A 27087-nucleotide genomic window follows, 5' to 3' on the forward strand; every position below is an offset into this window, starting at 1 on the left:
TAAAATTAAAGCCACATAAAGTATATTCTGTCGCAGCTACAAATAGTCTTACTAGACTGTTCATCTCGCTACGATCAATTTATTATATTATTATATAATTAATTTATATATACATTTTATCATTAGCTTTATTAGAGAAAGCAAAACAACACATTAATTTTTTAAATTCTTGTTTACTTACAGAACAGCATTACGCAGCAGCTGATTCCAACAGTTCGACGCCCGCTAAGAGCTTCGTACCCTGCAAAGTTTGTGGCGATAAGGCGAGCGGTTATCATTACGGCGTTACCAGCTGCGAAGGTTGCAAAGTGAGTATCGAAAATCCTATAATCGAAAGCAAACAAAAAAGCAAGTTAAAATTTAAAAACTAAAACATAGCATGCAAGCTATAAACATCTACAAGCTGTAACGTCTACGTTAATTTTTGTATAATAATAATCGAAAGAAACAGTGGAACATTTCGCGTTAGTCGTCACATTTTGCGATCATTTATGCTAATAATTTGTTAAGAAAAATCAATTTTAGGCAGCTATATTTAAAATTATGTAAAACACGTAATTTTAATTTTAATCCGTTTCGCTCTGCTATTTAATTTCTAATCTTCAATTCACAATCCTTAATCTTCAATGCATGATATGATATGCATTGAAAATTAAGAATTGTTAGATTAAAGATGCTTAACGTGATTGGAAAAAAGATTTGTTAAAATAACTAAAAATTTCACTGATTCAGCAAATCTACAGTCGTAATATACGGTCAGTCCGTTTTCTTTGTTAAAGTAATAAAATTGTACAGCTGAATAAAATTAGTTATTATCGGTAATCATATTTGTTGTAATAGCACAGTAATTTTATTAATATACCAAAGATAATCTTCTGTGAAAATTAATCCAATATATAAATCGAAATTTTTAACAAAGGATGTTGGCTAAGAGATATTGCGCTTACTTTTGTTACTGTAATGAAGAAAATTTGTTTAATTAATAATTTTCCTTGTTATAGAAAGAATAAACTGAATTACAGTATACTGATAATAGCTTACAGACATAATTTCTTTGTTGAACCATCAAATCTTCTTAGTTATAAATATTAAACTCGCGTAACAAGATATAGCTTTGCTGTACCACCCAATTTATTTTTTTCCGTGATATGATTCGTTAGTTTTATAAACCCAATTTTACATGACTCGGGAAGCAGCTGGGACTTCATTCCGCGCGGTTCACTATCGTAACAAGCTGAAAGAGAATTGTTCCACGCGCAGAATTATAAAAGAGAAGCTTGAGACGAAACATCGTTATAGTTGCTCTTAACTTCCGATATCTTGCGGAATATTCGCCGATCGGTTTGACCTCGCGGCGCAGCGGTGGGTCGAGTACAATTTACAACTCCAATCCGCAAGGATGCATGACGATCAGGTAATAATCCGCGAAACGACTCGTTCGCACTTCGGGGCAGGATATTTATCGGTGCGCGCACTCACGTCTTAAGCATCGTGGGAGATGCACATCCGCCGCGAAACGCCCGTACGCCGCTGCACGCCTGAGATTTCAAATGCGGAAGCCCTAAGGCCAGAGTTAACGGTGAATTGGTGCATTCTCTTATTCGCTAGCAGCTAGTTCTGCGGGCAAATGTACGTAGATACATATAAACAGGATTTTGCCGTGGAAAGTTCGCCTAAAATTAGCTGAAAAGTCCTCAAGCGCAATTCATCCTCATAAACGTAATAAAAATGAAGATGATAGCGTAGATGATTTCTAGTTCTACACGGAAACGACGATTTTGCTGAAACATCTGAACATTAAGCTAAATATTCATATATATATATATATAGAAACTTGAAAATAATTTTGTTGGACAATTACAATAATTATGTAGCAAACTGATTGCTAGAACGTTGAAGTTTTTGTAACATTGCTCATCATACTTCATATTCCTAATTCCTACGCAGTTATTTTGATGATGCAACGAAATTACTTTCAGATCTGTATCTAGCTAAATTCTTATAGTTACTTCAGCAAAATCATTCTTTCCTTGTATAAAGTTGTCACTGTTGGTTTAAAAAGAGTGAGCTTGAATCATATAGCTCTCTTTCTCTCTTCCTAAAGAGTTGAAGAAAGATGTTGAAGAGAGATACTGATATGATTCACTTCTTTCTAACGAAGCACAGATGTTAAGATCAGAGAATGTGTAGTCTGTATTTGTTACGTCTATGTTCGTCCTCGAAGTAACTTCTGTGTAACGAAAAAAAAGTTGACATCCAGGAACGTCTTCAATATCGTCCAAACGGCTGCATCAGCACTGTTAAATTCCTAACGTCAAATTATACCCAATTTGAATTATTTTTTAATCATTTCTATAGATCGCCACTGTTCCTATTCAATATATCACTAATTTAACTAAACAATAGAGTTCAATAATTTAATTCAATTAATATATTAAACTGTATTGAAATTTGGTTTATTATTTATTAAGTGCATGCATTAATATATGGATATTATTTATTTTGAAATTAACCACAGAGTAGATTTACATTTTGGCATACGTTATAAACAATACTTAAAAATAACAAAACATCATTTAATTCAAGGAATTGGATTACCATTGCTCTTTTAATATCTAACAGTATATATTTGGCTGTGTATAATATTCGTATTTCGAGATATGCATTAAGCGAATATTCGATAATATTTGGCATCACAGTATTCTCTTTTCCAAGCCGAGAACCGAAGTCATTTAAATAAAACTTATATATGTTGATAGGAGTTTCTCAAATTAATATTTGATCTGGTTTATATATCAATATCAAATAATATCAAATTATCAATAATATAAAGTTTATGATTAATAATATGAATAATAAAACAAATTTTGCGCATACAGCTTATAAATTGTAATTTAAACTGCAACAAATCAATGAACCGGCTTGCCATTGTTTCGCGTCCGACTGGGCTATTACTACTGCGCTGCTACATTCGTCTGACTCGCATCGCGTTTTTACTACTAGCTGAATGTACGCGGTTTTTCATGCTGTTCGTCTCTCCTTTATTCTCCACGTGCAATATTTATTATTGTACAAAACTCTAGCTTTCTCTTCCAGCTGTTTTATAACGTGAACATCTTGTGCTATACAAATCTTCTGCAGACGATAACGAGATTTTTATGGAGTTAAAATACATAAATCTTGTTCTCAAAATTTTTTCTTAACGGCCGGATTTTTTTTATAATTTTGAAAGAATTCGTATATAATTACGTAATATAAATTAAATAAATGTTATCGAAATAACTTTTTAAAAAAATCTTAATTTTTATTAAGCAAAATCAATTGTAATCTATTTAAAATTTTAATTTCAATTTAAACATCCTGTATATATTTTGTTCTTTTTTGTAATAAAGTAATTTTTATCATAACGAGATAATAAATTACTCTGTTAATTATATACTTAATTAAATTACTTGATTAATTATTAAAACATTTAACGCGTTTTTGTAATTTTTTTCAAATATGTATATTTAACTTATAATATTGATTTATCAAATTAATTATACCATGATTATTTTTTTCTGTCTCTGGTTGACGAGGACAGACAGACGTGTTATAATATATATCGATTCTCTACACAAACGAACTGAGGTCGCGCGCGCCATTGGTTACCAGTAATATCGACAGTTGCATTACGAGCAGTCCGTCCATCGGGGATTCCAGGATATTGGATGCTGGATGTACGTTAGCGTTGTTGCATGATGCAGTTACGAATACCTTTCATCAATTAGCACCGATAGTAATATGCCAATAAATCGATGCTTTCTCGATTGCTCCCGCCTCATCCATACGCCGTTTCCATTATTCCATTACTTCCGCGTGAGCTTCTCACTTCGTAAAGCCATAGCTGGCTGTTCTTTACGTAATATATACATATTAGTGAATATGAAAAATAAGACCCTAGGCTATATCAGAATTAAGCACCCGACAAACATTCGACGTATATTATATTTAACTAAAATATACTATAACTAAAATATGAATAAGCCCTCTAAATTTCTTAGAGTGAAATCTCACTCTAAGAGAGTGAAAATACAGCCATTTTTGGCTGTGAAAATATTTCATTTTTTGAAAAAGAGTGACAATTTTCACTTTTTTAAGTAAAATTCGAAGAAAAGTGATAATGTTTTTTGAGCGAAAATTGTCATTCACTTTCAAGAAGTGAAATATTTTCACTCTTGTCCAAAAATGGCTGTATTTTTATTCTCTTGGAGTGAGATTTCACTCCAAGAAATTTAGAGAGAAAAACAACAGTTATTTCAAAGATTCTTATTAATATTAAGATGTGGCGATCATATCGCCCACCGATCCTCGGCCGAACATGCGAAACGGCTCGAAATGTTTGGGCGCATACATACTCGAACATGTATTCGAGGTAATAGGGGCATTTAAATTTTCTTTTACATAAGTTTTTCGCAGCAATTCGAACTTCTTTAGAACCTTCGTAATATAGACATTTAACTGTTGCAATTATAATATTCAGAAATAATAGTTGTGCAGGCATCTAATTGTAGCCTAAAATTTAAACAAATTCAACCACTAGAAATAACTAAAAAGCGAGATAAACTAAAGGTCTGTTCTTTATTCCTTTACTGTCTGAATAGGTGCACACGGTGCAATAAGTTGAAGTGAAACAAATATACGTTTGTTTCGTTTCAACTTATTGCACCGTGTGCATCAGTTCAGGTAGTGCAGGAATAAAGAACAGATCTAAGATCAATAGAAACGGGTGAGAAAATATTTATAATAGAAGGATTTCGAAGGAGAAAAGGCTTAGCAGTAACGTATCTCGAGAAGAAAAGATCGTGCACTGTCAAATCTATAATGTCATATTTAACCTAACGTGAGTCGCCACTGCTCCTATTAAATATATCGTTATTTTTTTACCAATATCATGTCAATTTGACATTATATTATATAGTGTCAATTTGACATTGTATAGTGTCAAATATAATCATTGTTTTAGTATAAAATAATGATATGATTGAGTAGGAGCAGTGGCGACTCACGTTAGGTTAAATTTGACACTATAGATTTAACAGTGTACAAAATGTTACAAATTATTGTGTAATTGACATTTTTACTTCAATAATATGTACTTTGACTTGCATTTTTATTTACATCGTTTTGAAATTTTAACAACTTTAACACGATTTTTTTTATTAGAATTATTTAATTAAACATTTTTACAAAAACTGCTCATATCTTATTACAATAATTTTTTGTAGAATTTTTGATAGTTTGTAAGAAAATAAATTTTTCGTTTTTTCTAAAAAATTTTAAAAATGGTACTTAAATGTTTTGTTATGGCGAGCCTATTAAAATAATTAACGTTGGAAATTAAGAATTTAAATGAAAACCATCTTCAAAGTCTCCGCCGAAGAAAAATTAATTTCTTTCACGGAAAAAGATATTCAGAAAAATATCTAATAATTTTACTGTATCCAAAGATATACAGCGGGTTACCTAATTATCATTTATTTATAAATGATAATTTATTTATAAATTTTGACATAATCACAATTTTTCATCTGCATGGGAAAATGCACGATTTTGAACGATTTTGGATTTAATTATCAAAATACATAGTTAATGTGTTGAAAATTAAAAATTTAGTAAATGGTAGCCATTTATGAAATCTCCGCCATATAGAGATATAGCGTATTGTTTAATTATCATTTTTTATTATTATTAATTGTGTATGTGTGAACATACAAATGTTCTGAGATGTAATTGTAACAGAGAATTTCCCATCACGGAAAATAAGCAATATAATACGGAGCGTGTTCGAGAACTTGCTTTTCTCATGAGCGCGTTTTCCGTTAGCTATCTCGCTTTTCCTGTATCCTCGATGTTACAAAGAAGAGCACGGAGTGTCGTATTTTATACATGAGGAGATATAATTAATCCCGCGACGGTCTATAGGATTGTTATTAATAGCGCTTCCTTACTTCCTGTTTCAGGGCTTCTTCAGAAGGAGCATACAGAAGCAGATAGAGTACAGGTGCTTGAGGGACGGCAAGTGTCTTGTCATCAGATTAAATCGGAACCGTTGCCAGTACTGCAGATTCAAGAAGTGCCTAGCAGTCGGCATGTCCAGAGACTGTAAGTACCGTGTTCGCGCTACGTTTAACAATTTTTACACTTCGTCTAGTCTAGACAGTCGGCAAATTCTGAAACGTATCAATATCGAAGAGACTACCGAGTAACATTATCAAATATTTAATCCATGACATACAGTTTCTATATAAAGAATTCCTTATAAAGAAATTGATAATCAATATTGCATACATTTTTTAAAGGATTGTAAAATCTTTTCGATCTCTAAATCTTTTTCGAGCTTTTTTGTTGATGTTATCTTATATCACCTTATTATATTACCTTATTTCATATAAAATATATCAAATATGAATTTATGAAATATATTGATGAATTTATGAAATATATTATGTACCTATTTAAAAAAATTATTTAAAAATGTGTTGTAAAATAATAAGCAGCAACTGTAGTACAAAATTATACGAGACATAAAAATGCATATATTTTCTTTTTTTTTTATGATAGCAGAAAATTGTATAAAATTTTTAAAACAGTTGATGAATCGTTTAAATTAATTTAAATATAGGTAACTGTGCATAGACAGAGAGAGAGAGAGAGAGAGAGAGAGAGAATGTTTAAACATATCAAAAATTAAAAAATGTTTTGACGATCTTATATGTTATTTGTCAGTTATATTTGTATATGCCGAGTACGACGAGTCGACTCTTTGATTCTTCACGCGTGTGTCGGAAACGAGCTTACGAGTCCACGGCGCCGTTAGAAATTCAAACAGAATTCTACGAGATCGCAATTCTAGCCGTCAGTGATGCAAAATCTACTTGCCACCCGTGTCGAGAGAGTAAAGTAAACCAAAGGGCAGGCGTGTACATAATTAAACGTCAGAGTTCCAGGGCGCAATACCGGTCTACGTGTACGACGTACGAGCTGCGAGTACCGCTTCATCATCGTGTCACGTGTCGCAAACGAAATTGTAACGAACTCACGTAGACTCGCGTAGACGCGGGTGTAATAATCTAGAGGAACGCAAACGAGATGACTTCCATTTAAATCCGCGGGACTTAACTTTCAGAAATGTTTAAACTTTAAAATATCTTCAGATTACGGCGTTTAAATCAGGAGTCCATGAAACTAAAGTCTACCTGAAATTATTTGGACCGTGAGACTTTATTGTCTATGTCCTTGAATCGTGATTCGCTAAAAATCGGCTGCGATCTAAAAACTACTCTTTCTTGATATTTGCGCGAAAAAAAATCATTTCAATTTTTAAAAAGAAACACTGTTAAATATCAAAAGAGCAATGGTAACCCAATTCCTTGAGTTAAATAACATTCTATTATTTTAACTTACACATATGTCAAAATGTCAATCAGTTCATTTCTATAATATGGTTAGTTTCAATTTAAATAACGTCTGTATTAATACGTATATACGCTTAATAAATGATAAATTTAAGTTAAATTTAATACATTTTTTTTTTAGTTAAAGTTTAACTCTAATATTTTAGTTAAATTAAGGGGTTATATCTAGTTAGAAATTTCAAAAAAATCACATTTTCTTGAAGTATATATTGTTAGAAATATTCCCTCAAAATTGTAAGTTGATCCGCTGTATTTTTACGGAGATACGAACTTTAGTACGTTACTGTGCATTCCTCTGAGGGGGACGAATATCATCTCGGTCTATCTGCCTGTCAGGTCATCTATTGTGTTGCTATGTATACTTGTGTTAGTAAATACGAACCTTCTAAGACATTGTAAGCAAATTCAACGGACTTTTTGACCATCGCAAGCACGAAACCCGGAGACGCTGACAGTTATAGCAGTTATCATCGAGCTATTTGAAACTTTAAACACGTTTTTCTCAAAACTATATTTTCAAAATCGGTGAGTAGAATATCTCAAAAACCACTGCACTGAGATCAATCTGAAATTTTACATGTTTTTTTTTAGGCATGTAAATCTAGTCTTTGATCGAAGGATTTTTTTTTCAATGCATACTTTTTTTTTAATGGACGAAAAATGTCCAATTTTTTTCATGAAAATCGAAATGTCAACTTTGAATAGCCGTCATTTTGTTGTAATTAAATTTTTCGGAATATCAATCGATTAAAGACTAGGTTAATTTATATATTAACTAAATCTTTTGAATTTTTTCATTTCACATAACTTCCCAGATAGTTCATCATCAAAAGCTACGTGTTTGTCTTGTTGGCATATTGCTTGCTAAGTATGCATTGCTAAGTATTTGTTGCTACCAGAATTGCAGCAACTGAGTCCTCATTTGTTGGCAACTTGATGTCTTCACGATATGATAACATTGAGTAGCAACTTGCCAGTAATTAAAACAACTTTAAAATCGTCATCATCAAAATTCGTACTATCGCCATCATGTTGCATAATAATATGCAGCATTATACAATACTATCATATTGCCGACAACGTAAGATAACATTGATGTAGCTATCTTGCTGTTAAACTGCTAGCAATACGTATACACATTGTTGTCTGCATGTTGCTACAATATTCGAAATCGTTGAAGACAAATCTATGGCAAGTTGTCAGCATCATAACCAATCACAGATTTGCGAGATTTTGCTGAGACACGCTTTGCTATCTGGGTTGGTTCCGAATGACAGTGCAAAACGCATTTTGGAAAACGGCTTTCCGGACACTAGCTATAACTTATTTATTTATTAATATTTTTACATTAAAAAAATATGAAAACTTTGTCAAAGTAGGTTCTTTCGAACATAAAACATTTCATACAGATATGTGCATATACTTTTTTGAAAAAAATTCACGAAAATTCATCTTTTTTCGGCCTTCTAACTAAATATAACCCCTTAATGACATATTGAGCAAGAGCAGTGGCAACATAGAAATGACAAAAAAAATAACTCAAATTTACGAATTTAATAGCATTTTCCAGAGAAAACTGGTGCAACACCAGCGCCGTGCTAGATTTCGATGAAAACTGCACTAGTGAAAACTGCACAGTATCTAAATAGTACAGGTTTAGTGTGGCTCAGTGGAACATATCAAAACATCTATTTTATAATACCTAAAAATGTATAATAACTATGTTCAAACTTATATTACTTATTTTACAATATTCTGATTTATTTATTTAAACCTTTTTTTTTAATTAATTTTTTTACGTTTCAATACTTTTAAACGTCAAAATATCGTTGCGTAGCTATTGTATAAACATCAAAATTAACACATCATTGTTATGACATTAATTAGAATAATGTAATATCATATCGTAACGTAATATCATACCTTAGCACGAATCTAACTTACGATACTTAACATGAACATAACCTCAATTTCAACTTGCACCGGTCTCCACTGACTTGAAAGACGGTGGAGAAAAAGTTGAACTCACAAGGGAAGTTTCATAACTATCCGGAACCGATTTGATTCTCCATGAAATATGTTGTTAAACACGAAAATCTAAGAGAGAGGCGCGTATTTTTTTATACGTGCGCTAATTCATGTTTAAGGGGTGAAACCCCCCTTTGAAGAAAAACGGTATTTCTATTTCGAGCCGAATATCATCGGGAGTATAAAAGATGGAAAAAAATTTTTTATACTTCCGACGGTATTCGGCTCGAAAAAAATAGAAATACTGTTTTTCTTCAAAGGGGTGTTTCACCCCTTAAACATGAGTTAGCACATAACATTTTGAAAAGTTTACTTAAGATCACTCGTTTGAGAAATAAAAAATTTTTAATAAAATAAAAGATTTTACGTGCTTTCGTTGGAGGAATATTCGCAAAAATATCTTGAATTTTATCGCAGCTTTTATTTACAAAAATTATATAAATATTAACGAAGACCGCCGCAAGGAACGAAAAATATATGTAAATAATTCAATATCTCGAGATCTCCCCAATGATCACATTCTGTTCATCTCTTTGCAGCCGTGAGATACGGCAGGGTGCCGAAACGCTCGAGAGAACGCGGCCCCGAGGACACGATGGCGACGACCATGACGACGACGACGACGACGACGACGATGGCGGCTATGGAAATGCAGCAACTGACTACACCCGATACCGGCAACAACAATGCCAGCAACAAGAACAACAATAACAACAACAATAACAACAACAACAACAATAACAATAACACCCAAAGCCAGAACGCGATCTCACGGGTACCGTCGGCGGCGGTGGTCGAGGCTGATCAATCAGACGCTGACGTGAAGCAACTGGCTGTATACGATGTGATTCATCAGGTCTCGCAGGCTCATCACGCTCATTGCGGCTTCACGGAAGAGTCCACCAGGGGCCTCACGAGAAAACCTATGATAATACCGGTGAGCCATTAGAAAATGAAAAAGGAAACTAATCCGTTGCGATTTAAAACGTCACCGCTCTAAATCAGTAGTCGTCATATAACAATAATTTAAACATAATAGTAATTAAACAGTAAGTGAAAATTGACCCAGAAATGTCCAACACAAATAAGCAAAAAATATTCGGTCAAAGCAGGTCTTCTAATAACTAAATTCAATAAAATAAAGATCTATATGTTTTTTTTTATTTATTCACAATAAAGATCTTTTCCGAATCGATTGAAAGAATGAAAACTTTGCGATATGTCTCGTTGTCTTTTTGACGTAGAACGGAATTAGTTTAATTTCTCATTACGTTAGCGCGAAGACTTCCCGCTGGAAGTGGTAGCAAACTCGCAGATTTGTTTGTAATCTTGCTGATTAGGCGAGTAATTCTTCGCAGCCCGCGAGCCCGGAAGATCCAGAAGCGGCATCCTCGACCGCGGAGACTGTTGAGTCGCAAAGGATCTGGTTGTGGCAGCAATTTGCCACTAGAGTGACACCGTCGGTACAGAGGGTAGTGGAATTCGCAAAACGGATGCCGGGATTCTGCGAACTCTCGCAAGACGACCAACTGATCCTGATCAAAGTCGGCTTCTTCGAGGTGTGGCTCTGCCACATCTCCAAAATGACCACCGATAATTCGATGACTTTTGAAGACGGCACTTACTTCACCCGCCAGCAACTGGAACTGATGTACGAGGTAAGATTAAAGCTGTAGATCAATACAGTTTAACTTGTACTAATTTTATCTTATTTTCGATGAAGTAACACACTTGTACTTGTTTCCCTAAGTCTCAGTGAAATTCGTAGTTTCGAATTTATGGATTCCGAATTCGTTCTTTATCGCGTAAAATTTACTATTTTTTTTCTCTATCGAGAAATAAATTGAAAATAAAATAATAAATTTAGGCGTTTTTCGCATTTTCAGTTTTGTCTTTCCTTTACTAAATCTAATTTAGTACTAGTCAATTTTTAACACTTCGGTGTCACATTACGGAAATGACACACTTGGGTATAGCATACCCAATTCAATTCGATTGCTTATAATTAACTTTTATAAAAATAAACATATTGTAAAATTTTTTTTCAATCGAAACACCAGACATTAAGGAACATATCGGTATTAAGTAAATTTATTTGTTTTTATTAATAAAAAGTTATAAACAATGGAGAAAGCATTAGAAAAAGAAAACCAGCTACTATCCAGAGTGACATCGAAGGATTAATATTGAAAGATAGTGATTAATTACTTATTTTAAATATTAAAAATACAACAGTACTTTTAATATTCAAACTAAGTAATTAATTACTTTCCAGTATTAAATTTCTGTAAAGATTATTATTATATTATACGATCGTTGTTTTATTCGACTATTTACGATCGACAGCCCGACTTCGTGTCCGCACTGATGCAAGTCACGTCGTCGTTAAATGCCCACCAACTGACGGACACCGAGCTCGGCCTGTTCTCGGCGGCGGTGCTGTTGAACGAACGACCAGGACTGAACGACGTCAAGGCCGTTCAAAGGCTGCAGGATCACGTCCTGGAGGCACTGAGAGTGCAGACAACGCGACCCTCCGGTGAAGGTGCCGGCGGCACCGCGATCACCAACGTCTCGCAAAGGATACCCGAACTGAGAGCGCTCGGTGCCAGACATGCCAATCTCCTAGATTGGTTCCGCAGGAACTGGACGAAGCTTAAATTACCGCCGCTGTTCGCCGAAATATTCGACATTCCCAAATGCGAGGAGGATTTGCAATGAAAAGGTAATCTTCAATAATAAATAGAGACCGGTTGTGTGAATGAAAGGGGGGAAGTGAATTTTGATTTATATTCAGCGAGGCGAACGCTTCGTGAAGATATGAAAGCATTCGCTTACGCTCGAAGCATTCGTTTCTATGAACAAAATGACAGCGATAACACCGTGAAAAAGATACGAGCAATGAGAAGCGCGAATTCTGTATACTGCTGGATAATCGATAACTGTCCTGACTGCAATGACATTTATAAACGAATGCTTCAAAAGAGTATTCATACGAAATACATATGTTTACGCTTTATGATTTAACTTTTAAACGCGTGCTCGCTTTTATCTTTCCTTGTTTCACTTTTATTCATATTATTCAATGTAATTCCAGTTTTCCTCGCTTTTGTTCATTTGATAATTTGATACTTTTAATAATTTGATGTAACGCGCAAATAAAGTCTGCAAATGTTTGATTTTTCGTCACTTGTACCATGATCGTGATTATAAAATAACAGTGCGAAATCGGCACGAACTTTTATAATAATCCAATATAGTAATACAGTTTTAATTATATCTTAATGCAACATTGCGTCAAATAATTTAAAATTAAATTAACAAATCTACGGGTTTTTCGCGAATCGCGTCTGCTTCGACCGCTTTAACAAATTTCTGTACAGATATTAGTCTAATTTGTTTCATTATTATTTAATTATCTTGATGAATTAAATTTTGTTGAATTATTTTATTTAATGTATCCAATCTTAAGCTCTTGGATTGTCGAATACAGCGAAATATCCTTTGTTTAGCAGCCTCTATAAGCTACAGCGAGGTAATTCGAGACCAATGATGCCGTGGTGTCGACGATAAATCGAGCCCAGCGTTTACCGAGGCCGTTCTGAATATCTAGAATCGTTTTAACTCATAGAGTTAGCGAAATACATCCAATACGATGACGAGATCCAAATTGAATGAAGAACGGGCGGTTGAAACGAGGAACGAAGTATGCCTATGAAGATTGTCTATCACAAGAGATATTAGAAAATTAGAGAGAGAAGAAAAACAAAGACGCAATTGTCGACGACTATCGTTAATGGCGATTCCCATTGACTTGTCTCGGTTATTCAAAAGTCAGCGGAAAAGGAATTTTGGTCGGATGATCGCCGATCGAAAGAAATTTGCGTACTAGAAAATTAAAGAAAAAGAGAAAGAAAATTACAGACGCAATTGTTGATTATCTGAACAGTGAGATCGCGCAGCGGACGGTAGCGTGAACTTCTAACGATCTTTTAGGGAACATCCCTTGAAATGTTTTGATCGTTCCAGCGAATAACAGAAGATGATCTCAAGAGACGAGAAGATTACCTTTAAAGAGTCGCGCAAGCAATAAGACGGAACTTCTCCGTGCAAGCTCCGCGCTTGCAAGTTCGGAGGAAAATTCGCAATTTGCTCAAATTCAACAGAAACGGCTTTGTACTATTCGCCAAGCAATAGCACATACGCATTACAGCAAGCGGGTCTTCGAACGGGCGTATATTTGAATGAAATACTCAATCAACGAGGGAGGGATCTTTCGCGCCGCTTTGCCATCGCGCCAAGTAAATGGCTGTTTTAACGAGCGTTGCGATGAGAAAATAAGCACAAAAGCGTAACAGAATCATGGACGTCCGTTCGTGCTCAAGATTCTGTCCTTTGATTTTTCTTTCTGTTTCTTCAAATAATTCTAAGACTTAAGAATATATATGTATATAATAAATATATACAGCGTGCAGTACCCGTCTGAGCGGCTAGAACGGAAATCGGCCAAATGATAGCATCAGAAACACCAACTATATTCAACGGACATATCAGAAATTAAGATTACAAAGTGTTCCCTCGTGTATTATTATCGTTGCTGAGCACGTACGTGTCTCTTTGGAGGTGTTGCAGCCAGCGTAATCGTGATCAGTTCGAATTTCAATGTTGCAGACACGTGAAAAAAAATTAATTTTTAATAAACGATATATTTCAGAATAAAAAAAGAGCGCTAATTTTTTTTAATAAAAATTAAATATAGCATGTTTTTCCTATTATATGCTTTATAATTATTCATAATAATAAGACTACCCACAAGTTGCCTGCAGATTGCTGTCCATTTGCTTGAAATTGCTCTGCTTAAGTTGCTTCTGTATCAAGGAAAATGGCTTCTGGTTTTGCCTGTTGGATTGCCGATTTTTATTGCCACTAATAATTATGAACAATTTGATGATAACTCAGGTAACGGTTTGCCCTTTTTCCAACAGATTGTAGCAACTTTTATAGCAATAAGAGTGTTACAGCATTTTCGCTCATTTACGCAGACAACCGTTGTCCGCATAATATCTTTAGGTTGCCCTAAACTATTGTTCCGATAACGGCAACTGAAAGGAAACTTGTGCCAAGCAATTATTTCTTTTCTTATACTAAGGGCGAATTCACATTTTGACGGAAAAGCAGAAAGCGGAAAAGCAGTGGCCAATCACAACTCGCGTTGGTAGTAAGTAACACAAAAAGTCGAAATTGTCGAATACCAGCGCGAGTTCTGATTGGCTGCTGCTTTTCCGCTTTCTGCTTTTCCGTCAAGGTATAAACGCGCCCTAAGGAACGCTTGGCTATTTGGGAGATTCTTAATTGTATATGTACATGTTGTATAATTATACAAAAGATTAAAATGCCTACTGAATTGATACATAGTTTTAATTTCATTTGCTAGATTCTTAAATCTAATTGGCCAGTCGAGATACATTTTTCTGTGTCCCCAACATTGAAAATCGAACTTGCCATTTTCGATCTTTGATTTGTTGCGACACCGGAGGTGATGATGAACGATTGTATGACCGCGTAAATGTAACAAAACGCGATTGAGCACGAGGCTCGCGCGATTTAAACGCGCATTCATATACGCATACAGCAGCTATGAGCTTACGTATGTAATTAAAGGCGCACAAGCGCTGAGAGGGAGCGTATACAAATTTCATGCTATAAAGCTCGAGAAATCTTTATAGGAACGTATCTTCTTATAGACGCATCTGCTACGAATTTCAATCTATGCAATCTCTATTTTTATTACTCGACAAGTAGAATAGCGAATTATATCTCGATATACATATATATAATTATATAATTATATAATTATATATATATACAATTATATATCGTCGCGCAACGCTTCGGGAGGCTGTTCCGGGTGGAAACACGTAAAACAGAACCGGAACGCAAATGGCGATTCGGAATAAAGTTCCTCAATTAATCCACGCAGAATAATTTGCACGTTTACTCGTCGCGACAAACCGCGTGTCTGTGATCTGTAAATCGCGCCTCCCGAGAGAACGGCAACGAGTCCGGCTACTTTGTACACATGTGTACATACAAAAATTTGCGAAAAACGCGATGCGTACCGGCAACACACAGCCCGCGCATACACACATGACACCCGACACACACGCGACATCCAGAGAACTCTGAGCCCGACTCCACGATTCCGTGCGGAACCGTCCTGTGGCGAGCGCGACCAGCTCTTCAAACTTTAAACACTACTAATAAACTTTCTGACAATGACTAGCGTGTAATACATAACAATATATGATCGCAGAGCGCGCGCGCGCGCGTGTGCGTGCGTGCGTGTGTGCGTGCGTGCGTATGTGCGTGCACGTACTTGTGCACTTGTTTGTGTGCGTGCATGTGCATCTGTGTGCGAGTGCATCGAAATACTCATCCGTGAAACGTGAAATAAGAGAGCAAAAAGAAGTTTATTGATATAGATATCACTGTTTTATCTAATATACGCCGGGCGTGCTTAAAATAACGACGTTAACCCGGTTTATTATCGCTATCACTCAAATCGAAAGAGAAATCGAAGATGCTGTCCTTGCGATATTAAGGGAAGGAAGGAAGAATTTCCAATCTTTATCACTCTATCTCTTTTTCTCGCTCTTTCTCATTCTTTCTAAGCGCTCACATCAAGTTGTGAATAAACATATCATACTTAATTAATATATTGGACAAAGAGGATATCATCGTTTAATATAATATAAATATATATACAAATATATATATAGGAGAAATATATATATGTATATTACAAAGGAACATTATATTGAAGCTATATTACAAAAAAAAAAGAAGTAGCTGTTAATTAACGCGTTAATGTCGAGCGAATCGCAAGGTAGGACATATCGGTGATTACAACGCAACAATCACGATCACGTGGTAGTGTTCTCCCGCTTTTATATTCTAATCGGGCAGTGGAAGGTCTCTCGTGATTCAATATAAGTCGAGTGTACGTGACTTGGCATTTATTGATCGTCATATTATTTCCACTTTTTATCCGATCATTGCCAAACGAGAAAAATGTCGATTAAAATTTCAGGGTTTTGAATAAAATTTCGAGAGAGAATGTGAATGGCGAGAATCAACAGTGACATCGCAATATCCCTTAGTTCGTTAAAATTGAAGGCATAATTTTTCAATTTCTTTGAAGGAATTTGATGTCCGAAAAAAGAAAAGAAAGCGAAAGAAGAGATAAAAAAATTAAAAAAGGAAGATAAAAATCCTCTAATTATTAATTTTTTATTATATTACTCTCTTAGTGTAAATTAAAAATGAGAGAAACATGAATCAGTGACAAATAGATAAATATACCACTCTCTTCCGAGATCGACACTTTTCTCCAGTTACGTCACGATCGTATTCTTCAAAATTTCTAGTCCCACGAAAATTATTCGCCGAGGTAGCAATCATGAAATGAAGAGGTGTTCTGGCGAGCGTTGCTGGAGTATATAATTAAACGGCCAAATACATCATAGTAATAATATAGCGTAATATTGTATTATTATGATAAAAGCAAGATAATTCTCTATCTGTCTCTATCTCTTAGCGACGGCGCCGGTCAATCGTCCTTCGTCATCCTTGCGCAGCGCCGATAGTGTTCCTTCGTGTTCTTGGCCGGTTGTTCGCGCGCGATGATGCTCCACTTTTAGGGATGTGTCCAGATCCCTTCGCCCTGATCTCGCCCAGATCTTTCATTCTGATCGCCGGCGGCCCTTCGTTCTTCGACTTCTCGTAGCATAAACGCGACGATTGGCCGGTAATAAAGGAAAAAACCACGCACGATATAAAAAATCGAATTGATGTGTTTGAACGATAATTGGAGTCTCTGGAGAAATTTTTTTTCTAGAATTCTTCATATAATTTTTCAGAATTTTTCATAATTTCTGTATAATTTTTTTAGAAAACTTGGATTTTTTTTATACAAATTAAAACACTTCAGAAATACTGATAAAATCTAAAATTTTTTTCTGGATTTCTTCATATAAATTCTGAAACATTATATTTTAGGATTTCGTAAGATTTCTCATTCTATTATTTCTGAAGAAAACTTACTTTGAAAAAGTTTAAAGTACTATTTTAGAAATCTTCATACCTTTAAAATATAATAAATTCTTAAAAATATTACGAGAAACTTTTCATTAGGGATAAGAATCTTTTTCTTCATGGGAAAAACCGAATAAAAGCCGAACCGCAGACATTGATAAGTAAATATTTATTTCCAATGTATACAAGACTGAGTTTACCATCAAGAGATCCAGAGTAGATCGAAATCATTATAGAAATAGTCATCAACATATATGTATATTTTCCACCAATATCTGCAGTCTGGTTCTTATTGGCCTTTTTCCTATTTCATGTCGAAGAGCATTTCATGTTTCTATTCTGTTGAACTTACTAAATCGACTTGAAAGGACGACTTTCTTGTCTTTCTCTGTCGGTCGAAACACGAGAAAGAAAAACGGAAAATTGAGAATGTGAAACATCTCAATTTCCCCTTTTTCTTTCTCATGTTTCGACCGAAACGAAAAGTTCTTTTAGTCCTCTCTCTCTCTTTCTCTCTCTCTTCAGCCCGTCCTCCTTCCGCCACCCCCTGGACTCTTTTAATTTGATCCTTCGCTTTGTCTCTTTTAGGTTTCGAGATTCGAGATTTCGGTCATGGTGCTATAGTATCTCTATATGTACATATATACTTATATACAAATCGTTGGTTAATCAATATCGTACGATTAATATTATTGCGGTTAAACTCCGATTATTATCGCTGTGCTCCTCCCACTGCTATTATCATTATCATCGATATGTTTATTATCATTAGTACTACCATCATTATAAATATTATTACGATTATTATTGCTAAAGATATTATTATTATTATTATTGCTACATTGATTGTACTTATTAGTGATTATGATATCGACGTTATATATCATCAGCGGCGCTATTTAAGTCAAGAAAAGGCAAACGCTAGAATGATAAGATGGTCCAGACAGTTTTTTAAATACTTCTATGTATTCCGCCCGCAATTGCTAAGACTACATAATAATTATTCTTCGGTTTAATGTAGAATATCTCGGTTATATGCGTTGCATTTATGCATATCTGTTCTCTTCGACACTCAAAAGCAGCGACATATACATCCATAAATATACATATATGAGCCACAAAAATTCGTACAAGATTCTGCCAACAAATTCTGTGGAGCCAATTTCTCCCTGACTCAATTCGTTACCAGTTCCATTTTATCAGTGCATTTTTGTTTCATTTTGACTTGCGAACACACGATGTTAAATACTTTTCGAAATAAGATTTTCTGTTTGAGTCTATTAATTTAAAAGTAAAACGTTATCTATTAATTATGAATTCAGATCATAAAAAGTTAGATCTATACTTACAAATACGTTTCTCATTAAAAATTATTTTTATTGAGAACAGATCGATTTTAAATCAATTAAAAAAGAGAAGGATTTTATTATATCGGACATTTGCGCGAAATTGTGTCCATCGTTTTATACGTAAAGACGCTTGACAAAAGCAGTGAGCATTGTTTAAAAACAAACTTGTTAACAAATTTATCACAATGTAAGATTCGTTTACACTCGCAAATTATTTAATTTACAAAGATAAATTTTTTTAAATTAATCGTTTGATTCGTGCGAATACCCGATTCATGTTATCGGATGTTTATCGAATATTTAACTTATACTATTCCGTTTATCAAGCGACTTGGACATATACGAGAACAGTGGTCAACGTATAAAAATATAAATAGCGAAAAAATATTGTGCTCCCCTAATTTTAAAGTACTTTATATTTTTCAGTAAAATTTTCAAAAATCTCACTTTCGTTGAAATTGAAAAAGAATTATACATATCAAACCATACTAATATTCGCATCAATAAGGTACTTCGTGAAATAAAATATTACGTAAATAAATCTTGTCTCTTCACGCGAAAAAATGATGGGCCGAATTTTAATTAATGTCCCTATTTACATACTATTATACGTACATATACGTGCATATATCCTATTCATCGTGCACTTTCTCGCGACTTTGGATCCAGCGAACGTACTATCAGGTTTATTAATCCTCAAATTAACATTTTGTTAAGTTTTGTGGAAATTATATGAGAAATGGAATATTGCTATCTACTGCACAAATCTGCAGAGCGAGCCAATATCTCGATTTCACTAAGTTGCAACTGATTATTTATATCTTGTTAATTTTCTAACTGTTGTAATTTGTCTTGAGGTTTTGTCGAAATATTTTTCAAAATTCAATATCTGGCATCCGCAGTTGAGGGCAAATGCGCGACATTCGGAATACCATATTCATTATTAATAAAGTTGAGGACGATGGCGACGACAAGAATAATGGTAACGGTGGGCGATATCAGAGTGCCAAGGGAGGCGGGAATTATTCTTAAAAAAATATATTACATATATATGTATAAAATATAATATAACGAAGATAAAACGATATTAAGGGTAACTACAAAAAATGACTGCTCTATACTGCTAAAGTACAAATGTTTTCATTTAGTTGTTTTATAAGACGATATCGATTTGTTAGGGCTCGCGTTTATATCTCGCATTTAGCGCTAAACGTGACTATCGCGAGTGGTTTTTATTTATCTCATAATGAAAGTTACGTATAAAATGTTATATGAAATTGAGAATTTAAATGACTGCATACAGAATGCTAAGTATGAGATTTAAACGCGGGTCTAAATTTATATAGCGCGTCGGCTTGGGCACACATACATATAGTCCGGCGCGTGTATGTATATCTGTATTTATTTGTTAATCTCTAAACGTGTGGTCAAAGCCACACGTGTATATCCATACAGGATATCGCAAAAATCGCATTCTTTCCATCACAATATTTTTTATATAATTTTATAATATTTGTCAATTGTAGTGATATAATTTTTCATCTCGATTTAATTTTTTAGTTTTAATCATAAATCATTAAATTAAGTTTCAAATAATCTAAAAAAATAGTTATAAAATAAAATTTCAATATTATTTATTCCAAATTTAATATTTTGCAAATTTAACTTTTTAGTTGAATTTGATTACTTAGACGTATGGACTTATTTTCGGATAAAGGAAAGTCCGTTCTCAAATTTATTCAAATCATATTCGGAAGGAGGCAAACCCCGCACATTTTTGGATATCCTGTATGTATAAAATATGCATTCATACGCACACATACACGCATATCACACATAACATATTCTTCTACTGCTATATTCGAACGCATGTGCATCCTCTCCATTTCGTCCATTTCGCGAAGCATAAGATACTTAATAATGTTCGATTTTTTGTCTCGTCGACAATCGTAGCAGCGTCACACAGCGACATTCCAGCATAAAGAATGAATCTTTATTTAGAGTTTGTAAAGAGATTACAGTGTAATTCAAATCTATGTCGCTTGATTGCGTATCGTATATGGGGAAGAAAAAAATATTGTCTAGTTAACATCTACAAACGTTATGTAACGCAATTAACAAAGTGTAATTTACTTACAACAGATTGATGATGTCTCTACATAATAAATGTTTTTATATTTTATTCTCTATGTGCAATTTGAGTATCACGTCTTCTTAAAGTATTAGACACTCAAAAGTTATTATCTTAAGAAAACAACTTAATCAACAAAAAAAAGTTTAGCAGAATTGTACAAATTTTAAGAGTATATTTATATAAGACAGAAAAAAAACGTGTCTATAATGTAACAAATTTTTTTATTTTTAATTACAAATTGAAAGTTGAACGATCTTTTATGCTCGATAATAGTAATTCGTCGAAGTATCTTCTATTCTTCATATAATGACTAAAAAATGAAAAAAATATTAAATATCTCGACTATATTTTTTATCATTATTATTATTATTTAAAATTAACAGAATATTTCAAGTTCAGCGATATATGTTTGAATCACCCTGTATGATCGTAAGTCGTTTTATTGAAATTACAGCGTATCATTAATTTTCACAATTTCCGTTTAGATACCTACATATTGAACGACCACCGTGTGTGTTTGTGTGTGTATGTTATTTCTTTCGAGTGTGCATGTGCGTGTGCGTGCGTGTGTGCCTGCTCGTGTGTGTGTTACCAGTTTAAATTAATATTTCACTTATAATAACATTTCAGAAATAATATCATGCTTGCGGCGTAACTTGTCATTATAAAATATGGACATTTTTTTCTGTACCAGAGATCTGGAGCGAGCGGTATAGGAACAATTAGATTTAAATTCGTTGATTTATATATTATATATCTGTAAGTAAAATTTTTATCGATTTATTGTCTTTCTCGCCTTCTCATTAAGATTGCTCGTTATTAATCTTGTCTCGTTACAGCATTATAATATATAAATGTAGCGAAAGTAACATCCGTCAGTTTTCCAAACGATTATTGGACGACTGCAGAATCGTTTATGTCGAATCCCTCACATCGTTCTTCTCATCTACATCCACTTTCTTCTTCTCATTCATCTACACTCCTCCTAAATCATCTACACCGAGATATTAAATCCTCTCTTATTAAAACCGTTCGATTACCTATAAATACATGATAAAACTTGTGCCAATTACAAGACTAATCATTAATATGTACTAATTCATAGAGAACGAGAGGGAAGCAACGGCGATCCACGAAATCGAAGAGCTTACTTCCGAAAGCTCAAGAACATATCCTTAAAAAAATTATGCATAGCAAAGCTATCTAATGCATAATGCATTTTAAATGTGCATTTAAGACAGTTTAGAGGTAAGCTTCTCGATTGCAATACACCGGCGGCAGTTCTACTTAAGATCGCACATATCGAAATACATACGTACTGTTTAAGATCGTATCAATGTTTAATCGTCCATAGGATCCGGAATCCCTGTGGACGTGTGTAAACTAATACAATTTTGCCTCCGAGAGGATAGTGTAGCATGGCAATAAAAAAAAGCGATCGTATGCTTTCTTCAAGCGTATCTCTCCTTGTTTTATATATTTCGAAAAATTAAAACTCTCTCTCTCTCTCTCTCTCTCTGTCATAATTCTGAAAAAAAATCCGACATTTTTAAATGCAGCGTAAAAAAAGAAAAAGAGAAATATTACATATAACAAAGATTATGTTTACTAGTGTTACTGTCGCGTGTTTTTCTAGTCCGCGAAAGATTTGTGATATATGTTTCAAAAAGATGTATAAGAGAAATTATTTATTGTTACAGCCGATCCCTCTCGATCGACGTGCCGCAATGCATTTCGTTGTGAAATTGAAGCGTACCTTGAATGCGTTATATCTTTTCGACGTGTATGAGTGAACTGTGATTTACACTGAAACTTCATATATCGAAACTTTAAACGATATCTGAACGGAGAGAATGCGGTCCGCGAAGGCGGCTTCGAAGATCTCTGCGTAACAGTCTGAGAATATACACGGGTTTCTTGTAATATATCATTGCGAACGTTACGTAATGATAGTAATGAATGTTACGCTGTCTCGCTACAATACTTACGCATCGAAACCGTTAAACGATTAGCTGTTAAAAAAGTTTTACGACTCGTGCTCTTCGAAATCGATATTTGAATATGTGTCTATGTAAGATATAGGCATGCACTTCTAATTCGCCTCCCCGTAGAGATTAGGAAAGGAAGATCCTCTGACGAACTTAGAAAGTATAAAATAAGATATACAGACGTACACGACGAGATGAAAAACACATACATATGCATACATTATACACAATGGAAACACACATACGTACCACGCTTCTTTTATATTATATGATGATATAGCGCGTTAAATATATTTCATTGTTATGAGTTTACGACAAGCTCTAGGTAAGGATTACGAATCCGTATTTCTCTCTTTCTCTCTACCATTAAGTTTACCATTATCATATATATATATATATATATATTTGAATATAATATATATTGTATTATCACGATCTTTTTGCACACATCCTTTCATCCTCTGCCAATTCATCTTCCCCTCTCTCTCCCTCCCTCCCCCCTCTCTCTATCTCTGTCTATCTTTCTCACAGTACTCCTTTCTCATCCGAAATGTGCATCATCCTTTAAAAAAAAGGTGTACTTTTTCATATAAAAGGCATTGCCAAAATAAATATGGGGTTGGAAGATTTAAAGTGGAAAATTTACTTTCTTGTTTCATACCTTCGTCTACACTCGAAACTTCAAATTATTTCCATTTATTTTGCTCTAACATTCGCACTTTATTTACCTATTCCTTTTGCGAGGAAAAATTTAAATAAATAAAGATAGACTGCAAGATTGTTGCATTTAATATTCCTTAAAATTTATTACACACAGAAGAGAATCTATTGATTTGTATATATATATATAATATAAATAATTTAAATTTATTAAAAAGAGTCTATCTGTGTTAAGTAATTCTATACATATTGATACATATATATATGTACATGTACGTGTGCGTGAAATACATATCCATATGTATACAAGTTTGCAACGTATTCTAAAAAGTTACATTATTAGTAGTAAGTATTATGGCGCACATACTTTTGTTCTTCATTGCTAAATCTTGTGAGTTTACGATATTTCAGTTTCCAGTTCTTTTAAATACGGCAATAAATCGCCAAGCGCGTCTATGTAATAATTTGGTACAAGATCCCGTTCTTCTTGCCGCTCGGATTGCTTCCATCTTTCAACGTCCGATAATGCGGTTACTCCCGTCAAGACTAACAAAGTCGTAAAACCGCAATGAGTTCCAAAGAGTATATCGGTATTACATCGGTCTCCAATCATTAAAGTACGCTGAGGATCAACATTAGATCGTTCCATCAACATTTTAGCCATGTATTTGTCCGGTTTGCCCATAATTACTGCTTTCCTCTCTGAACAACTTTCTATACATCTGACTAGACTTCCTGTACCTGCGAAAAAATCATAGATTTTTAATTAATACGCTATATATACAAAGATAATTCAGAAAGTTTATCTCAATGCCTACCAGGTATTACAACGTCATTTGAAACTGGAAATCTTTCATCTGTATTGGTGCCAATGAAATGTACATTGATGTCATTTAAATATGTAGCTGCTTTTACCATTTTAGGATAGCTAAAGTGTTCATCGAATCCGACTATAACAGCAGCTACTTCAGGATTTTTCTCAAAAACGGAATATGAGATATTCTGATCAATTGGATCTGGCCCTATTCCACAATACGAGATACCAGCTTGCTCCAATTCTTTCGCAATTGCTGTATAAAAATTAATATCAGAATAAAATAATTGCATACCTTACGAAAATTTTTTACGTAATTTTTCCTAATTTCTGAACAACTTTATAATTTTTTAAATAAAATTTCACAGATTTTTTATATAAAATAGAAATATTTTTCGAAAATGCCAACAAAGTCACATCTTTTTTAGAATTCTTTATATACAGGGTGAGTCTGATAAAAAGTCGACCATATTTTTCTCGAAAATGGTTAGAGATAGGAGGAAGACACCTATTATCAAAATTATAGAATAAGTAGGAAGATATACTTTGATGACCTTGAGTAACCTTAAATGTCCTTGGTTCTCATATTACCAATAAAAAAATTTTTTTTAATGGGAAGTGGTATTTTTTATTTGTTCTATCGATGGTGCTCAATGAACTAAATAACAATTCAAGAAATAACGATTCAAGAGTTAGAAGAAGTCCAAGCAAACTTTCCAGGAAGACTATGTCTAGATCAATATGATGAACATCTCGAACATTTACTGCAATAATAAAAAATTTGTTGCAAACTTTCAGTCTGACTTATTTTGATTTACATCCCAATAGTAGTTGAATTTTTTAAAAGATACTCTAATGCAAAATTATTCTCCTCATTTGAGTACCATCGATAGAACAAGTAAAAAATACCTCATCCCATGAAAAAAAAAAATTTTTTATTGATAGCATGAAAACCAAGGAGGTTTAAGGTTACTCAAGGTCATCAAAGTATGTCCCCCTATTTATCCTACAATTTTGATAATAGGTGTCTTCTCCCTATCTCTAACTGTTTTTCGAGAAAAACATGAACTTTTTATCAGACTCACCTTGTATATACATGAATGTTAAAATAAACGACATTGAATGAAAATGAAATTGAGAAACGTCTCATTCTATAATTTCTAATAAAATTTGAAAAAGTATTTCATCAGAATAGAAATTATAGAAATAGAAATATTGAATATTTCAAAATTCACATATATAAAAAATACTAAGAAAAGATATAAACTTTCTCAGTATTTCCAATTCATACAAAAATTCAGGGAAAAGTTATCTCGGAAAAGGATAACAAATATTTAGTAACGCCATTGACAGAGCTTTACCTTCGGAACCAATAACATAGACTTTCTTGTGAAAGTTTAAACTTTGTAAATAACATGCTGACAGATGAGCAGTGCATAAAATGTCATCCTTGGTCGCTTCAAACTTGAGTGTCCTGCACTTTTCCACCAAGTCATTGCGGGTCTTCGTGCTGTTGTTCGTCACGTAGAAAACCTGTTTGCCGAGTCTGCGGAAAAGGTTCACAACATCCGCCGAATGAGGCAGAGGTGTCATGTGCATCCATAATACACCTGAAAAAGATACCTAAGGAATCATCATCGTACCAACCGTGTTCACACGTAGTCCTCACTCACCGTCGCAGTCCGTCATGACGGTGTCGAATGAATTTAAGAATCTCCGGACGTTTTGACGAGCGAGCGCCTTCACATTTATCGCGGACATTATCACCTATAAAAGCGACGACATGTATCACAAATATCACAACGATGGAAACGGATATATACCCGTGTTATCGCCATAGGAACTTTCTAAGTATTATCGGGTGATAACTCAGATAACATTCATTATTTACCAGTGATAGTCCGCGTGTATTATCAAAACACGCGAGTTAATGATGGCACAGATCAGCTGATTCCACCGTGATTGTAATGTCACTTTAAAAAAAATCGGAATACGCCATTGGTGCATTATTTCAGCATTAAGGCCATGGCACATAAAAAACTTAAGACAATGGTTACATTCAGCAGACTCAACAGTTTTGCAATCGTTTTATGATTCTTCGCTGAGATAGAACTATTCCTTTAAATCTAAGGCCAGAATTCATAGTCCGGTCTTAAGCTGGTTTTACATTAGTCGCATCGCAGCGTCGCAAGCGTTGCGGTCCAATCAACGACAAGCTAGCTCGACTCTGATTGGACCGCAACGCTTGCGATTACGTCTAAAATTTTTGTACGTGTGATGGCCTTTAGTATGAACGAAAGCATTGAAATCCTATGGTTAAACTTTACCGGCACCGGCATAACTTAACGGTTACGGCCATTATAAATCAGGCTTTAAAAGTATAATCCAATCAGCGCGACGAATCATAAAACGGTTGCAAAATTGTTGCAAAAACGCGTCGAATAAGCCTAATTTTATTGATTTTTAAGCTGCGGCACTGATTCTGTACAATTACCGAAATCTTTATTCCCCTAATTCCTTATTCCTTCTATTGTGGCTGCATCTTTGCTTAACATAAGGTTAG

At 34.1% G+C, this 27087-nt stretch overlaps 2 protein-coding genes across 7 annotated transcripts in view; one reads left to right on the forward strand and one right to left on the reverse strand.

The window, feature by feature from the left end:
- Eip78C (Ecdysone-induced protein 78C) overlaps positions 1 to 14201 on the forward strand; it is a 74073-nt gene extending 59872 nt beyond the window's left edge. The window contains exons 3-9 of one of the 4 annotated variants that reach the window (XR_001937037.1): positions 184 to 308; positions 6003 to 6144; positions 10025 to 10422; positions 10826 to 11143; positions 11832 to 12210; positions 12998 to 13786; positions 13954 to 14201. Coding sequence is in view for 3 of the 4 variants with exons in the window: in XM_018462199.1 (XP_018317701.1) it covers positions 184 to 308; positions 6003 to 6144; positions 10025 to 10422; positions 10826 to 11143; positions 11832 to 12206 (1358 nt within the window). In the remaining variant the exon portion in view is untranslated. Of the gene's footprint in view, positions 1 to 183; positions 309 to 6002; positions 6145 to 10024; positions 10423 to 10825; positions 11144 to 11831; positions 12211 to 12997 lie in introns of all 4 variants that reach the window. The other 3 variants (XM_018462199.1, XM_018462201.1, XM_018462202.1) reach the window with 3 other exon arrangements.
- A 9739-nt stretch (positions 14202 to 23940) lies between these two features.
- On the reverse strand, positions 23941 to 26544 carry LOC108731669 (glycerol-3-phosphate phosphatase). 3 transcript variants are annotated; one of them, XM_018462098.1, is made up of 5 exons: positions 26416 to 26544; positions 26198 to 26291; positions 25886 to 26134; positions 24529 to 24780; positions 23941 to 24451 (listed from the first exon to the last, which is right to left on the reverse strand). In XM_018462098.1, the coding sequence occupies exons 2-5, from the start codon at positions 26283 to 26285 to the stop codon at positions 24108 to 24110; spliced, it is 933 nt and encodes a 310-aa protein (XP_018317600.1). In that variant the 5' UTR covers positions 26286 to 26291; positions 26416 to 26544; the 3' UTR covers positions 23941 to 24107. The 3 variants fall into 3 exon arrangements, with proteins under 3 accessions (XP_018317600.1, XP_018317599.1, XP_018317601.1); XM_018462097.1 differs by having other exon boundaries at positions 26348 to 26418; XM_018462099.1 differs by lacking the exon at positions 26416 to 26544 and having other exon boundaries at positions 25886 to 26147; positions 26198 to 26275.
- Between the last annotated feature and the right edge of the window lie 543 nt (positions 26545 to 27087).

Source organism: Mycetomoellerius zeteki, unplaced genomic scaffold (assembly GCF_001594055.1).
Source record: "Mycetomoellerius zeteki isolate Tzet28-1 unplaced genomic scaffold, Tzet1.0 scaffold135, whole genome shotgun sequence".
In the NCBI taxonomy this organism is placed as follows: domain Eukaryota; kingdom Metazoa; phylum Arthropoda; class Insecta; order Hymenoptera; family Formicidae; genus Mycetomoellerius; species Mycetomoellerius zeteki.

Coding starts and splice junctions, on each gene's coding strand:
- LOC108731669 (XM_018462097.1), bottom strand. Junction 26,135..26,197: donor CGTCATGACGGACTGCGACG/GTGAGTGAGGAC, acceptor TATCTTTTTCAG/GTGTATTATGGATGCACATG. Junction 24,452..24,528: donor AAATGACGTTGTAATACCTG/GTAGGCATTGAG, acceptor ATTTTTTCGCAG/GTACAGGAAGTCTAGTCAGA.